The following is a 16,377-nucleotide window of genomic DNA, read 5'->3' as shown; positions in this document are numbered from 1 at the left end:
CAAACTCATGTATGAAGCGACGAGTGGTATCTGTATTTGATCTTCCTGGTTTGACCACACTCATCCAGCGCTGTGTGCTGTACTTAACTAAAATCTGCCTAATTCCCGCCAAAGATGTACCTGTTTTTTTTTCTTTTTTTCTTTTTAGTTTCTGTCCCCTCGGTTGGAACAGAATGACACATAAGAGCTTTCATTCATATTCTGGTTCCACTTCACTAACTGTGAAACAGCTGAAGTGAATAGCTCTCGTCTCTCTATTTGAAGCATCCGCGGTTTGTTGTTCGACTGCCACTTGCTGCATCTGATCTCAATAGATAATTAGATTCTCAATCACACCTACAGCTACCTGATGAAAAATAGTTAGATAAAAATCCTCTGCATGACTGTCAGGAGCCAAAGAGGTCATGCAGGATGGAATTGCCAAACTCTTTTTTTTTTTTTTTTTTTTTTTTGTCATTGCTCGTCTGACCTGAATATTTCATGAATATTTATATCTTTGTCATCTTAAGTCCTGCTATAAAACCCTGTAGATTAGTGTGAGAAAAATAGAGAGGCAAAGCAGGCAGATAAGAAGCGATTTTCACATGGATAAAAAAAAATGGATGGGCAGTCAGGGACTGGAGGACAGAGAGATTGATGATTAAATGAATAGAGGGATGAGCTTGACATAAGAGGAAGGGAAACAAGGCCATTATGTTTCCTGATCAGGATGAGAACAAAACGGAAGAAAAAAATAACTTAACTCCCTCGCTCTGACTCTCTCTCTCATGTCCTGTTGTGCACTAAAAGAGGGATTTGTCCCTCTTGAGGATTTTCAAACCCTCTTAAATATTACTGACATGTTGTTATTATTGTGGCTCTCATTCCTCTTCTGCTAGATTGTATGGCTGTTATCCTACATGCCAGTGGTGTGTGAGATTGGTGATGCCTCGTAAATAGACTTACAGATGTACATGCTGACACGATGTCGATGAAGGATGTAGGGTAGAGTGACAAAAGCTCAACTGCGTCACCCCATCTGTTGGGTTTTAGCTTGAGGGTTTGACTGGTTTGCTGTGGACACACAGCGTGAGGTTGAGGTTTTTGGGCCATTTTTGGCTTTATTGCAATGAGGACATTGAGAGAGAGCGAGACAGAGAGACAGGGAGGTTAGGGGAGAGAGAGAGGGGATGACATGCAGCAAAGGGCCTCGGTTGGACTCAAACCCAGGCTGCTGCAGTAAGGCCTGCGCTCTGCTCTCCGCCCGAGAAAATCATGTTTTTACCTTGTTAACGTGTCCATACGGTGTTTTTTATATAATAATAGACATATCATGAGCGAAATAAGCAGTCAAAGCCACGACCGCCTATTTAAACCCTGACACTGCTGGGAATCGACGACGCCCTCATAAAAATGGATTCAGGCAGCCAGTGATTCATATGTTTTAGAACCTGTGGAACCAATCCCTTCAACTCACTGAGGCTCAAACATGTGGCTGAGTCTCTTCGATATTTCCTCTAACACTAAACATCTGGATACACTTTACTCTTTCACCTGGCAACGCAGCACAAGCAGCGGTGGTCAGGGCCCGATGCTGATTTCTCAATGAGGAAGTAAGCGTAGATTTGCTTCCAGCCCCGGTTCTCCATTTTTTTCACCTTTTTATGTGGGTAAATCATGTTAAACAAAGATATTAATCATATATTAATCATAGCAGAGTATTTTTACTCAGTTTAAAACATGTCTGGAGTCGTACAAAAATAAAACGGTGAGATAGAGCTGAGGTGAACTGCAGAGGCAGATGATAATTCTCTGTAGTCGGTGACCTCTTTCACATTACACATCGGCATTTCATCTATTGTTTATATAATGATATTGATTAATGCAACTTTAAAGCAGAATCAGCCGAGTGGTGGTGACCTTGGACCCACAGAGGTGCCAGTTTAGTGCAATATAATCAGGAAAAGGCAAAAACTGTCACTGAGATTATACATTTCAAAAACAGAGGCCCAGTTAACCGGTGAAGATGTTTCGATCAAAGTCTGTGAACAGAAAGTCCACTCCTGAACTCTCACTTATTCTCCTTTGCATGACGATGGATATAGTGCTCAGGTGATATATAACTCAAATAGAGTCATATCTATCACTCAAATATGCAAACACACACACTCAAACACACAAATGCTTTTTTTCTCCCCTGTGAGAGCGTCAAGTGGTAGTCCAGAGTGGTGTCTCTCTTTAGACTGTGTTTGGTATAATTGGCAGCTGATTAATCACAGCTAATTAAATGTAATGATAGAGAAAGGTGGCCAATTTTGTGCTAAATGGTCATGGTTAGGTAGAGGATTGTCAGGTGGCCGGGCCTATTATTGTGGCACGCGTGTGTGTGTGATGGTCAAGGTTAGGTAGTATTGCTAAAGAGTGGTGAGCCATTATGTGTTTTTGTGTTAGGGAGAGGGGTTTGGCCGCGTGCGTGTGCATGTGTGTATGTGTGTGTGTGTGGACTAAGTGGCCAGGTGATTAGTGGAATTACAACATTAGGAATTGAGATGGAGAGGGTTTGTTAAGTGGAGGTGAGACGAGGTCGGCTCTATCTTTTTTATTTTTGTGTACATGCTCATAAGGATGAGAGAGAAACCTGTAAAGTTTCAGCATCCAAAGGCCACACAAGACTCTCAAAGAGGCAGAGTAATGCCTGTAATACACTCTGCTGTTTGTGTGTGTGTGTCAGAGGATTGTCCTAATAATCTGACCTTTTCCATTATCTCTTTCAGAAAGTGAGAATGTCTGCGCTGTTTTTTGTTTGTTTCCTCTTTGTATTCTTCTGATCCACCCGTGCATGTGTAAATTATGTGCCTTCTTATTTCTGGGGATTTTGTTTTCTGCCCAGATTAGGGAGATTTGTCTCGACGGATTCAAAAATCCCAAACATATTCATATGTGTGCATGTGTTTGCGAGTAGATGTGCGAAAGGCTGCTTTGTGCCTGCAAGACTTTACCAAGTAAAAGGAGTCGCAGGCACAAAAAAAAAAAAAAGATGGAGCACTTGCACTGGGCCTTAGTCTCTAAGAAGATTAGACAGACTGAGAGAGAGTGAGTGCAACACATTTTAATTTGTCCCTTTGGCTGGTTGGGTAAGAACATAATGCCTTTGCCTGGGCCGGATGGAGGGATGGAGAGGCAGGGGAAAAGACCGAGGAGGAGCACGGGAGATTTGGAGGAAGAGGGAGGGATTGAGAGAAGTGGGGATTGAAAGAGGAAAGGATGAAGGTAGTGAGGGATGGGCAGAGAAAGGGATGAAGCCCATCTTTTCTTGACTTTCCCCTCCCTCTCACAGTATGATGGGCTCCCATCAAAGAGGCCAGCGGGAATTGAGCGCTGTTGATCCCCGTTCAGATTAACTTCCTAGCAGATCGTTCTGTTTCTCTCTCTCTCTCTCTCTCTCTCTCTCTCTCTCTCTCTCTTTTTTCTCAGACAGATTACCAGTAAAGAGAGGGAGGGTGAGATTTCTCAGTCCTAGTCTTATTCAGATTGTATCAAAGCCCCAAGAGATAGATGAAATCCTGATCACTGTTATTCCATGATAATAATCACATAGTCACTCCACATATCAGGCTAAATCTGAGCTACATGAGCCTGCAGATCAATCTATGTCAGCCCTTATTTGACAGCTCACACACTCAGTCTATCTGTAAATCATTGGTGCCCTAAACGTACGGTTTACAGCAGGTGGGACTTTATAGTCAGCACATTTTAATCCTAAACTCATATTCTTCTATGTTCTATTTTTACATTTTTTAAATTAGCATCTGATGTTAAGAGAATATTGAGAAGTCTTTTCTCTTTTCTCGACCTGATCAGCTCTTTCTTTTTCTCCACTCAAATCTTTGTTGCAAGAGATTTCCAAAAATAAAATAATAACCATGACAACAACAACAAAACCTTTGGGGAAATGCAATATCGCAATATTTTTATTATTTATGTAGTAATGTTGTTAGATTGTTTGTGTAGTTCTGTTCCAGTGTCATGGTTTTGAGTCTTAAATGAATTAAAGTTTTTCTGTTTTTCTTCTGTCTTCTTTAATCTCCAAATATGTGTCGGTTTTTCATAAAGAAGACTCACAGATATTATATGAGTTCCAACCAGGGATCACCAGTTTAACTGTTAAAGTAAAGCAACAGTGCTAAACACCAAAATATGAATTCATATGTTTTGTATCATTGGAAAATTAATGTCTTATCTCTTTTGGACTGTTGAAATAAGCAAGTTAATCTTAAAGTAACGTTGCCTTGAGTTCTTTCTGATGTTATACTAACTACATGATCAATCAGTAAACAACAAAATAATGAAAATGATGAAATGAAAATAGTCTTGAGTTGCTGCCACACTGTGCAGCTCTGATGTCATACACTCCTCTAAACACAACTGTATCCTCAATTGTGTTATGTGTGTAGTGATGCACTGCGCTGTGGCTTTTATGTACCTGCATGATGTGAGCTCGCTCAAGGCCACACAGACATTAACTTCTATCTGACAAATACATCAGTGTGAAGTTAATGTGAAACCACTGCACCCTCATAAAAGTACAAGATCTTATTTTTTAAACGGGTGAAATGTGCATCTATATTGATTCTTATATGAGCCTGTAATAAGTTTACATCGAACAATAGCAATATTTAAAATGCTGAATGGCTGGATGGGTCAGTATGGATCAATAGGCAGTTACCGTATAGATACTGCTTTAAGAGTTATATATATTTTTAACCTATATTTCGTTGACTTGCTACATATATCATGCTTGTACAGTTATTTATTTTATTTTCATGGTCCAGTTAATATCCAGACAACCTGACTAGGTTGGATGCTGTAAGCAGACTGGATCCTTTTCAGCATAATGTATAAAACATCCACACAATTATCACATTCCACACACTGACATTCAGCAGATGGTCAGTGCAGCTGCAGTTTGCCTATACTGTTATTTATCTGCTCTCTGTATTATTTCCTCAAAAATTCTCATCTGTTTTAATGTTTGCAGACCCCCGGGCTGAGGGCAAGGCCTGGACGCCTGCAGTGGTATGCAGAGAAATGCATTCTTGCCAACCAGGTAACACACCCGCCCACACAGACAAACATAACAGCCTGCAATGATCAAGGCCACGAAGAGGGAAGTGAAAAAAGAAAATTGAAAATACAAAAATTCCAACTTTAATCATGTATTGTTGTGTTTGCGTGTATATAGATGGAGGCCTTGGAGCAGATGGTAGACATGACGGCCAAACTGTTTCAGTGCGACAGAGATGAGATGTACAGTTACATCCTCCGTCTGTGCAGTAAGTTTCTTTCTTTCTGCTTCGTCCGTCTGTTTGTGTGTGGGTGTATTTGACCTCCTATTTACCTGCAATCCCCTCGTGCTGTCGTGACCCGCCAACTCTGGATGGGTTGTGAGCGCACAGTGTTCTTGCCCCAGGGTGTGTGTGTGTGTGTGTGTGTGTGTGTGTGTGTGTGTGTGTGTGTGTGTGTGTGTGTGTGTGTGTGTGTGTGAGAGAGTGAAGGAGAATGGGATCGCTCAGAAGTAAGCAGAAGACATGGTGTGATTGCTGCAGAGGAGCGCAGAGCAGATAACAGTTGTGATTGGAGTGTTGAAGCTGATTGTCAACCCATTACCCCCACTTCCCTGCGTGAACACACACACCACTAGTTGGTGTGTTTCCTAAATTACAGCATAGTTGAGGGTCAGTCAGTTGATCAGATTAGTACTTTGATTGACCTCTGTCAGCATGGAGCGCTTTGACCGACTGTACAAGCACACGTGTCATGGCTCTCATAAATTAAATGAGAACAAACCTTTTCTCATTCCCACTGCTTTCTTGTTTCTTGTTTTCAGAGAAGACAAACAACTGGGAGAAGGCCGAGGCGCTGTGGACAAAAATGCAGGAGGAGAACATCATTCCCAAGGAGAGGACCCTGCGTATGCTGGCAGACATCCTGAAGAGTAACGGCCAGAAGGTGCCCTTCGAAGTGCCTGAGGTAAAACGTCAGCTTTATAATCCATACATCCCAATAACGCTCATTAGACAGATGTGTTATTCAGAAGAATAATTGCCAGGAGGTTCCCTGGAGGGCCAGAGGAACCTGAAAGTAAAGGCCAAGAGATTCCCAAGAGTTTTGGAGGACTTTATAAGAGCCTGAGGTCAAACATGACACACAACCATGAAGCACTGATGGTTAAACACACAATACAGCTGTGCCTGTGCATACATTTCTGTCGTTAAATCTTGAATGAGATGGAGTTGAGGTACCCTTGGTTATAGCCTGAGATGATTAGTTGAGCAAAAATGGTAAATATCTTAATAATAATAATATCTTTTTCGATTTCATTAATTTCATTGTACAAAAAGCAGTTTTTAAGTCTCACCTTGAGCTCTGGGAACTTGTGATGGTCATTTCTCACTGTTGTTTCCTCTACTTTGATATTAAAGCCGTCCTTGATAAATAACCATAAAAGATAATTCATCTCATTTCCCAAAAAGGCCGAATAGATAGAGTAATTTATTAAATACAAATGGGAATTTGTAGTATTACAGCAGCCAAGTCACACATGAACACAAAACAAACAACACAAGGGCACAGACAGGCACTGTAGATCAGATATGACATAATAAAAACAGAAATAACTGAAACCATGATGAGTAACTGACATAAAACTAAAAACTGGGACCATCTAAGTTTAAATATATACATTGATAGTGCCTAAAATGCTGTATGTTATCCTGTAAAGATATGGAGTGACACAGATGAGTATTGAGTATAGCCAAATATAAACTGAAGCTGCACACCATCATTTAAAATACAATGGTCTCATTCTCAGTTATTTTCATACTAATGACACCACAAGTTGATTTTTATTATTTTTTCTGAATAAAAACCGTTGCTTACTGAATAGATTAAACGAAGAGCAAGTTGATCCGAACCTCTGATCACAGGAACTGACCCCAAAAACCCTCTGAAAACTCTTATCAGCTGCTCTGTCCACACAGCCCCCTCTTCCCCACCCCACCCTGCTCCACTTTAAGCCTCTCTTCATTACATACAGAGGAAACAGGATTGAAGCTCTGATCTGAAGTGTGGTCAATCAGACCGGCTGGCTGGTGAAAGGAATTACAGCTTGATCTGTCTGTAAATCTGTAATGCCAGACTAATTTAGCCAGCAGCTAAATGCCACCATATGGCTGCCGCTGGATGCTTAGTTACATATATGCATGTGTGCTGAACCGTATTCTGACCAAAAGACAAAATTAAGCGGAGAGAGTCAGGATTTTTATTTATTTTTTTCAATTGAATACAATAAAGACGGAGCGGATGCTGTAATAATCTGTTTCTTTGTGTTCTGTTGCTCCACTCCTCCTCGCTGCTTCGCTTTGCACATGCAAGTGTGCTCCGATGGCCCGAAGCATGATGAGACAGGAAGTGATTGCTGTTGCCTGGGGCGTTGAACTTGGTGACCCCAGGGGCTCTTGAGTTGACACCCTTGCTCCGACACACATACCCTCTAACACACATACACTTTTCTTTTGCCCCTGGGGTGCCAGACCTAATTTGCCCCCAGCCAATACAGCTTAACCCCCTCCCCTCGCGGGTACACGGGTGACCGAGCATTAGGGGACCCTGCCATGCCTGCCCAGCATTATTGCACTGTCATACACACACCAGCTCATTGCCAGCGCACAGTTGAACACGTGCACAGGCTTGAATGTAGCTGTGTTTTGATGGAAACATCAGACTGAGTTTTATCACTATTTTCTGTGTGTGTGTGTGTGTGTGTGTGTGTGTGTGTGTGTGTGTGTGTGTGAGTGTGTGTGTGTGTGTGTGTGTGTGTGTGTTTTTGTGTCATTTACAGACGTGGTATGAAGAAGCTGCCACCAAGCAGCAGGTGAAGGCATCGACCACCCCCACCACAGCAGAAGGTGTTACTGAATACGAGACCCGGCTGTTCACCCTCTGCAAGAAGGGCAGAGCCAAAGGTGAGCAGCAGGACGCCGCGGTGTTGTTGTCCCACATGACACAGAGCTGAATTAAACACATAAGCAGCTGGTTCGAAACACTTCAATTCCATGTGAAACTGCATTAACAAATATCTGAGCATTGAGGGAGAGAAAGACCCCTGCAGCCCTGATGTACTTTTGGGTTATGAATTTTATTTGTTGTTTATTAAAAGGAGCAGCACAATCAGTAACATGGGCTTTCAGCTGGAGTCCTGTCATCTGATGAATATAGATCCGTTTCACACTTGCCTTTTTTTCTGGCTCCAAATCCTGAGAAAATTCACTGGATCTAGAATATCAAGCTTCCTAGATGTCTGACTACTGCCACTGGCCGCTCATTCACTTAGCTTTTTTTTCTGATTTATGCTGGGCAGGTAGCTATAAGTGTGACTCTTCTGCTTGAAAAAGCATTTTATATGGCTCCTGCTGGGAGGGAACCATACAGTGTAATTATGGACCAGATAACGGACAGATAATGGAGTTACACCTGAAACGAACTTGCTCGTGACATTTAAGCCGATCATATCTGAGAGCAAAAGTGTTTATATTTGTTCCTAATGGCCACGCTAGGCCCGGGATGAAAATACCTGCAGCCATAATCGTTAAAAAATTGGGATAATGACGCACCATCTTTTTTGAAAGTTACAAAAACTGTCGGACACACCCCACACCCCTGTTCTGAGGTCAGAAGGTGAAGGAGGTTGAACAATACTGACACCTTAAAAGCTGGGTAGAGCCACAAGAGTTGAGCATTAAATCTCAGCCAAGTGCAGGCAAAACTTTCAAATTACACAGATTTAAAACTCAGTTTTAATATAAAGAAAATTGCTTGATTGAGCGTTTGGACTCACCTACAGCAAGTAGCACCAAATTTCATCTAAATTTTAAAATTTAAACATATTAACGATGTTTCACCACTGTAGTCGTCTTTGTGGAAGCAGATTACTCTATTAATCCAGTAATATGAAGATTATCTCAGATTCCGCTTTTCTTCATCCTGTCCAACCTCCAACTGATTTTTTTTCTTTCCCTCTCCTTCTCTCGCTCTCTTTCTGCAGAAGCCTTGGGGATGCTTAAGAAATCTGATAAAACGGGTGTGTCGTTAACCCCTGCCACATATGACCACCTGATCCGTGCGCTGTTGGCTGAGGGAGCCATTGAGGATGCCATGGGAGTCAAGGACATGTAAGTGGCTTAACATAAATGCAACAACATAAAGGTAAATAAGTAGGGCCTTTTCTCGTCTTATCAACCAGTCAAAGTGCTTTACACCACAAGCCACATTCACCCATCCACACACACATTCATACAGCACCTTTTCTACACATACAGCTTTTCACTCACACACCAATGTTATATTGGGGGCAATTTGCGGTTCAGTATGTTGCCCAAGGACGCTTCGACATGCAGACTGGAGGAGCCGGGAATCGAACCACCGATCTTCCGATTAGTGGACGGCACGCTTCAGACCCGACCTCCTGAGACATAGTCAGGGTTCAACATTACTGTTCATCCCAATTATGATTACAGGCATAAACAGTATGTGTAAGTAGATAGCAGGTTTGGCTCCCTGGGGAAACATGGGCAATTTCTTCATCTGTTTGCTTTGGGGACCCATGTCTTTGTAGTGTCTTTAGTCAGTTCAGATCATCATGAATCAGAATTGTTATTAGATGAGCCTATTGAGAAATATTCACCTTTAGGGCAGACAGACTTTTGTATCTTGACATCGAAACAAAAACAAAACAAAAAACGGACAAATTCAACATGTAGTTTGGTCAATGCTCTGCTACTTTCCCCGCCTCCTCAGTCTGTGGCACCAGGTCACCTCGGGCTCAAACTACGTCTCCTCACTAGACATGAGGATTATAAACTGATTGTGTGCTAACACACTCAGCCCTGCTGGATATGAACAGTGGTTCTTACTAAGCCGCAAGATACACACACACACACACACACACACACACGCTCAGATGTACAGATTAATTTTGGATTTCTGGGAAGCGGGTGACTTTGCTCAAAAACATCAATCTTCTTCCAATTAGTAATGTATCATGTGTTGTTGTGTTATGGGGCCATATCAGGGCAAGAGCCTGCAGACAAATGGATGGACAGACAGAGGTATTAGAGTTCTGGCTTTAGCCCGTCGCTGATCTTTTCTGCTCTCTTTGTCTGTCTGGGTAATCTCCTCCTTTTCCTTTTTCTTTATCTCCTTTTGTTTGTCTCTTTATATCACTTTTCTTTCTGCAGAGAAAAAACACAGTTAAAAAAATAAATAAAATAGAAAGCACATAATACAAAGAAGAGACGCTGTTAATTTGTAGAGAAAGAAAAAAATGTGAAAACATCTATTACACTATCAGTCTCTCCCCTGTTTTTGCGTCTCAACATGGTTCACTCTCTTATGTTATGAGGAATAATCATATCAATTTTAGACCCATGTTTCAACAAGCGCGAAGCAATACAAGCGATAACCCATCTCCAGTCTCTGTTTGAATTGGTTTATGGCATCCCTGCCTGGATAAAAGCCTAGTTTATCTGCACTCTAAATGAGAAGTGAAATGAGCTGAGAGGAAAGTCGGGGGGAAAGATGGAAATAAGGAGGAGAGGAAGCAGATAAAAAGAGCTAAATAGGAAAAGAGGAGTGAACGAGGGGAGGAGGGCTAGATTTAATCACGTACGAGGTTAATGAAGACGCTATAGGCATTAATTCTCAGTGCGTGTGGGTGTGTGTGTTTGTTTTTTGGGTAATCTGTACAGAATTGAGCAGCGGGGTGCTTATGGTGAGATTAAGGGATTGAGAGAGAGTGATGATGATGATGAGAGAGAGAGAGAGAGAGGTGGATGATGGATTCCTTGGCAAAAGCACAATACCCCCAGAAGGAGAAGGCAAGAGAGAGCAGCAGTGTGTGTGTGTGTGAGAGAGAAAAGGTGAGTGAGAGACAGCCTCTAGAGATTTTCTCCCACCCGATAAGAATAATTCTGACCCCACCCCCCACCACCACTTGGTCTCCACGGCAATCCATCCGCGACCCTGTTACCACTCCAATCTCCGCCGTGACCCTGTCACAGCAGCTGCCGAATGCTGCTTGGCCTGGTGTCGCTGTGGTGATAAGGATTGCCGGCCTGATGCTCAATTGAGCGGACGGATTAATCTGGTTGCAGGGCTATAATAATAAATAAAAAAAAATAAAAAAGACGAGGAGGCAGGCTTGATTGAGGTTTTAGTGGCAAAGAAATGAAAAGGAGGTGGGCTGAAAGGGACAGAAAATAGACGAGCAGACGGCGCGAGGGAGGAGGAAGAAGTGGCGAGGAGCAGGAGCAGCTCCGAGGCCTCACCCTCCCACATAATACCACACACATACACAAACACTCACGTGAGGGAGCTCAGCAGGAAGGCACATCATCATATACGGTGGCATCAATCAACTGTTTGATGTCTGTATTATTTTCAGGGTCACAGCAGGCGCTTTACAAGAGGCTCAGGCTAGCTGTCAGTCACAGCTGTTCTCATTGTCTTGTCTGTCTTCCTGTCGTTCAGCTCATGTGTTTATCCACTCCGTCTCTGTGGAGTTTAATGTTTCTCTAAATGTGATGCCGTATAATGGACCAGCTCAGAACCCTAAAGAGGGAGACGGCGCAGAGATATTAACTCAGTCGTCACAGATTATAAAGATTTGCTTTTAATGGTACAGTATCAGCTTTGAAGTTAGAAATAACACACTCTATAGCTGTGTACACTCCACCCTGATAAGAAGTTACATGTTGCAACACCACTCAGATGTGGATAAAATCTTCTGTCATGTATGTGACATCTAATATCAAGATAAATACATTTTTCTCTTTATATAGAAATGGCCCGTTCCATATGGGATTACACGATGCACGATAATACCTCACATAAATAAAGACTGCTGGCAGCTGAGCTGCTGCATACTGTGTTATCCAAAGAGCCATCCAATAGTACAGTAAAACGTTTCTGCTCATTGATTGCCCAAATGCAACCAGATATATTAAACGGATAGCCCCCAGTATGACATAATCGCTGATGAATTTCAATCACGTCATGGCCCCCCTTACCCATGAGCCATTATTTTGTAGTTTCTTTTTGTCCTTGGGAGTTCATACTTTGACGTTTTCAACATATTGACCCAAATAAGGCGTAAGAAAATGTTTTGTCTCTGTCTCTCTCAGTGCCGTGTCTCATATGCCAAACTTCCAGCTGAGTGATATCGCCACCAGTTTGGTCGTCATCTCTCTCTGCAAGAGAGGCCAGGCCAAAGGTAAGAAACAGGCACATGTATGGAAAACATGCACGTATACCCATGTCACACGCACAGACTCACTTCCCGCTCTCCTCCACAGATGCTTTTCAGCAACTGAAGTCTATGCTGCAGGAGGACCAAGTGCCCTCGCAGCTCGCCATCACCAGACTGGTTCAGGCCCTAGGTAGCCACGGTGACGTGGCTGGCATCCAGGAAGTGGAGTCTCTGATGAAGGGCCTCGGCACAACCCTGAACCTGTCCAGCATGATGTTTGTCAACAACACGGCACTGGGACACATCAAGAAGTAAGACTGCCAAACGTATATGTGTCGATTTAGTTTTATGTGTTTTAGGAGCAGAGTTGAAGATTTCTGAGTGTGGCGACTCCAGACTCGTCTCATTGTTATACAAACAAAAACTTACAACATCAGAGTAATTTGGAAGATCCTATAATCGCCTACACAAGAGGCTTTAATTTAGGATTTTTAGGCATATGCAGCTTTTGAGAAAGATGTCCTCATCTCTAATTCTTGCACATGGACGTCCATCATGTAAAGTCAAAGGAGTACAGATGGACGCCCAACATGTTGCATGAGTAAAGTATTTCAATTTCAGTTTAGTGATAAGTCTTTTGTGTTTCATGTTCAGCACACTGAGATAAACAGTTTAATGTAGTACCAGCAGCCGAGTGTGACGAGACCCAGGTTGTCACACTCTCAACATAAAAGCTTACGGGGCGAGTGGGGCGTCAAGTACAAATAGGAAACTCAGGCGTAATAGGATTATTCATGGATTCCTTTTAATGTCATGAAGTCACCCATCTTCCATTGCGGCTCCATTGCTTCTTAAACATCAGAGAACAAAATCTAAAACACATTGTGCATCAAACTTTCATTGTGCTACTTGCCGCATTAGCGCTGTCCCCCGGCTTGAGCGGCGGCGTCCCCAATGCCAACTCGGAGGGACAGCAGGAAGTGAAGAATAGCAGGACGGTCTCACGCCCGATTGGCCATCGCAGCGCAGGCCTGTCAGCTTGAACCCTGACCTGTGGGAGCTGCGCTCTGAGCGGCTCTGACACGTGCGTCCCCGCTGTATCTGAGTCAAGCTGACTGGTTAAGAGCCGGGGCGGAAAAAGCAGGCAGGCTCCGGAAAGCAGAGCGCCACATTTAGAGGGGCGCCCCGCTGAATTATTCAGACGGTCCCAGTCGCAACAATCAGCGTAGATATGTTTCCCCCCACCTCTGGACGCTCACACATATACATACACGGAGACGTGCACGCAGCCTGTGTGTTAAATATTCATTACAGCTGGTGACGGTGGGGAGGGAGCAGGGAGCGTAAAGTGTTAGTAGCGAGGTCGGGTTGCCAGAATGAGTTGTTTTAGATTTGTAGTGCTTTGGTGTGCAGGCTTTGTTTGCTCATGGCAACCTCAGCAGAAAAAGATTTCACAGTATGAGTGTGTGTGAGTGAGCATCAGTGGAGGACTGAGCACTCAGGGGGAGGTTGTAAAGGACAAAAAATAAAATCAGTGTCATTTTAATAATAAATCACAGAAAAAAACAGCATGTGGAGCAGTTCTTATTGTTGTTTAATCTGGCCTGTGTCTTATATCTTATGTGTATGTTCCTCTCCCAAGTGGTCACATCACACTTACAAAGCTGAATCATGGTTTTACTGACGTGTCATTTTTCTCTCTGAGACCCTCTTGTCTCAAGTTACGGTTTGTTTTTCATATATTCTGTTTATCTGTTTGAAGATTAAACATGTACAAGTTTTTGGGTGTAGTTTTGTTCCATCATAAACTAACCCTTTGTTTCCCTCTCACTCATTCATTCTCACCCCCCTCCACCCTTCTTCAGTGGTGATGTGGAGTCAGCAGTGGAGCTGCTGGAGTCAGTCTACACCAGTCCAGACAGCACAAACCCCAGTATGTCCTTCGTCTTCAGGAAGATCTTGGAAGACAACAACGACAAAGCCATAGACAAGTGTAAGATACACACACATACACACACAATAAATACATGTATATAAGAAGAAATACAAAGTGAGGCAACAAGCAAAAAGGAATGCAAAACTGTGACGTTGTGTTGCAGTGAGTGCTATGGCAGAGCGGCTAGCCAACCACTTTGCCTGCTACAGACCAGCTTCAGACCTCTTCATCCAGCTGCTGGATATGGACAAATTCGAGGACGCCAAGTTCATGTTGGCCGTGAGTATGTGTGTGTGTGTGTGTGTGTGTGTGTGTGTGTGTGTGTGTGTGTGTGTGGTGTGTGTGTGTGTGTGTTGTGTGTGTTGTGTTGTTGTGTTTGTGTGGTGCGAGCGTCCAAAAGCCTGAGAGCCAAGGCAATTATGTGCGAAGTATCACACCGATGTATTTTTAGCTGAACGATATGTTAGGAGATTCAAATTCAACATCTTATGTTCTTCTTTTTGTTTCTTTTCGTGCCCATTTGGTTTGTGGTGGGTGACCTACAGTATGAGTGTGTGTATAAGGTTTTCAGATGTATTTAGTTGTGGTCCACTGACGTGAAGCACTCTATTAAATTGGGGGGAAATTGACTAGTATTCATGCAGACAGGTGAAGATGCATGACTTTCTGCTCTTTTTTACTCCACTTCATCACTGTATAAACATGAAATGATTTTTCATCACACATGTAGTTAGTACTCTCCATTTTGTCTCTGTGTGAAGAGAAGAGGAGATAAGGAGGCTGCTGTGAAAGAAACTCAGTATCTCAGAGGAAAACCGCAGGTTACATCTGAAGTGAATCTGGATTTTAACCACAAAAAAAAGGCCAAAAATAAACACTCTCTCCACCAAATACCTCTCTCCACTATGGCAAAATATATAGTTGGATGTAATTCTCAGGATGTTGTTTCAGGTGGTCAAGTGCAGGTACCTCTCATGCACTGCTGGTTCCTCTTGATTCAGCACAGCACGAGGAAAGCTCTGTGGAACATCGGTTGCGTCTTTTATAAAACTTTTTTTGCAGCCACTTTAAATAAATTTTAAATCATCTGGAGCATATTTGTCTCCATTTGAGTGTCTTGCACTTGGCTACATTTTAAATAATTCTATCAAAGTAATTAAAATCTGCAAAAAAAAAAAAAAAAATCAACAAGGGACCTGGTGGTGAATTTAGTCCATCACTGCTCCCTGATGCATTCGTCCCGTTGTCAGAAACCTGGTGATGGTGGAGACAGTCTTCCGCCACAGTCTTTGACTTATTTATCCGGCCCACATAAACACCACTGAGTCTGGAGGTCTGAAATTGGCCTCCTGCTACTTCACTTATTTAACACAGTTCATACATTACAGCTCGATGACTTTGCATTGAGCCTGGGGACTTGAATATGTAGAAGCAAGATGGGTCAGGGACAGGTGTAAGGATGGAGAGGACGAGGTAGCGAAAGAAAGAGAGAGTCTGTTCCTTCCTCCTCTCTAACAGTGATTATTTCTCTCTCACTTGCTGAGTGATTATCCCTCTCAGTCATTCAGTTGCATGTGTGAATGGAGAGCACACTAATGAATACAGATACATTACTTACTACCCTCACTTTCTACACCTCATCACTATTTAAACATGAAGTACAGAATCTGTTTTTCAGGTCATATTATGTTCCTGTCACACAATCTCATCTGCTCCCATTTCACCCTGATCTACATCAGTGGTTGTGGACATATTAGATTGACATTAAAATCTCATAAATCAATTTCAATCAATCAAAAATAGTCATCAATCAGGTACCTTTTGAACAAGCAGACAAAAGGCTTCTAATACAACCAAATCTGAGAGGTTACCAATAACACACAGCCAAAGGAGAGTGAATTTGCAGTATTATATTATATTATATTATTGTAATATATGGTAAAACCAGTATGAGATTAGGGTAGAAAGAAGTGGAGAAGTGGGAACCTAACCAACCCACCCAACCTGAAATGGACCATCATGGTCATTTTATCTTAACTTTACCAGGTAGTTCTGTTATAACGGCTCTTCTTCATGATGAAATTGTGGTCCCCCCCTAAACCTAAACCGGATCAACGGAGAGGGAAACTTGAAGAGAAATGTAAACCACAGCAGATCC

At 42.6% G+C, this 16,377-nt stretch overlaps 1 protein-coding gene across 2 annotated transcripts in view; it reads left to right on the top strand.

Moving 5' to 3' along the window:
* lrpprc (leucine rich pentatricopeptide repeat containing) overlaps positions 1-16,377 on the top strand; it is a 66,260-nt gene that overhangs the window by 41,582 nt on the left and 8,301 nt on the right. For both annotated transcript variants that reach the window (XM_022763792.1, XM_022763793.1), the window contains exons 26-34: positions 5,018-5,086; positions 5,222-5,312; positions 5,867-6,009; positions 7,880-8,003; positions 9,083-9,209; positions 12,219-12,307; positions 12,390-12,594; positions 14,149-14,276; positions 14,383-14,498. In XM_022763792.1, the coding sequence (XP_022619513.1) occupies positions 5,018-5,086; positions 5,222-5,312; positions 5,867-6,009; positions 7,880-8,003; positions 9,083-9,209; positions 12,219-12,307; positions 12,390-12,594; positions 14,149-14,276; positions 14,383-14,498 (1,092 nt within the window). The remainder of the gene's footprint in view (positions 1-5,017; positions 5,087-5,221; positions 5,313-5,866; positions 6,010-7,879; positions 8,004-9,082; positions 9,210-12,218; positions 12,308-12,389; positions 12,595-14,148; positions 14,277-14,382; positions 14,499-16,377) is intronic.

This window comes from Seriola dumerili, unplaced genomic scaffold (assembly GCF_002260705.1).
Source record: "Seriola dumerili isolate Sdu_G_001 unplaced genomic scaffold, Sdu_1.0 BDQW01000478.1, whole genome shotgun sequence".
In the NCBI taxonomy this organism is placed as follows: Eukaryota; Metazoa; Chordata; class Actinopteri; order Carangiformes; family Carangidae; genus Seriola; species Seriola dumerili.
This window is presented reverse-complemented; position numbering and strand designations above follow the sequence as displayed.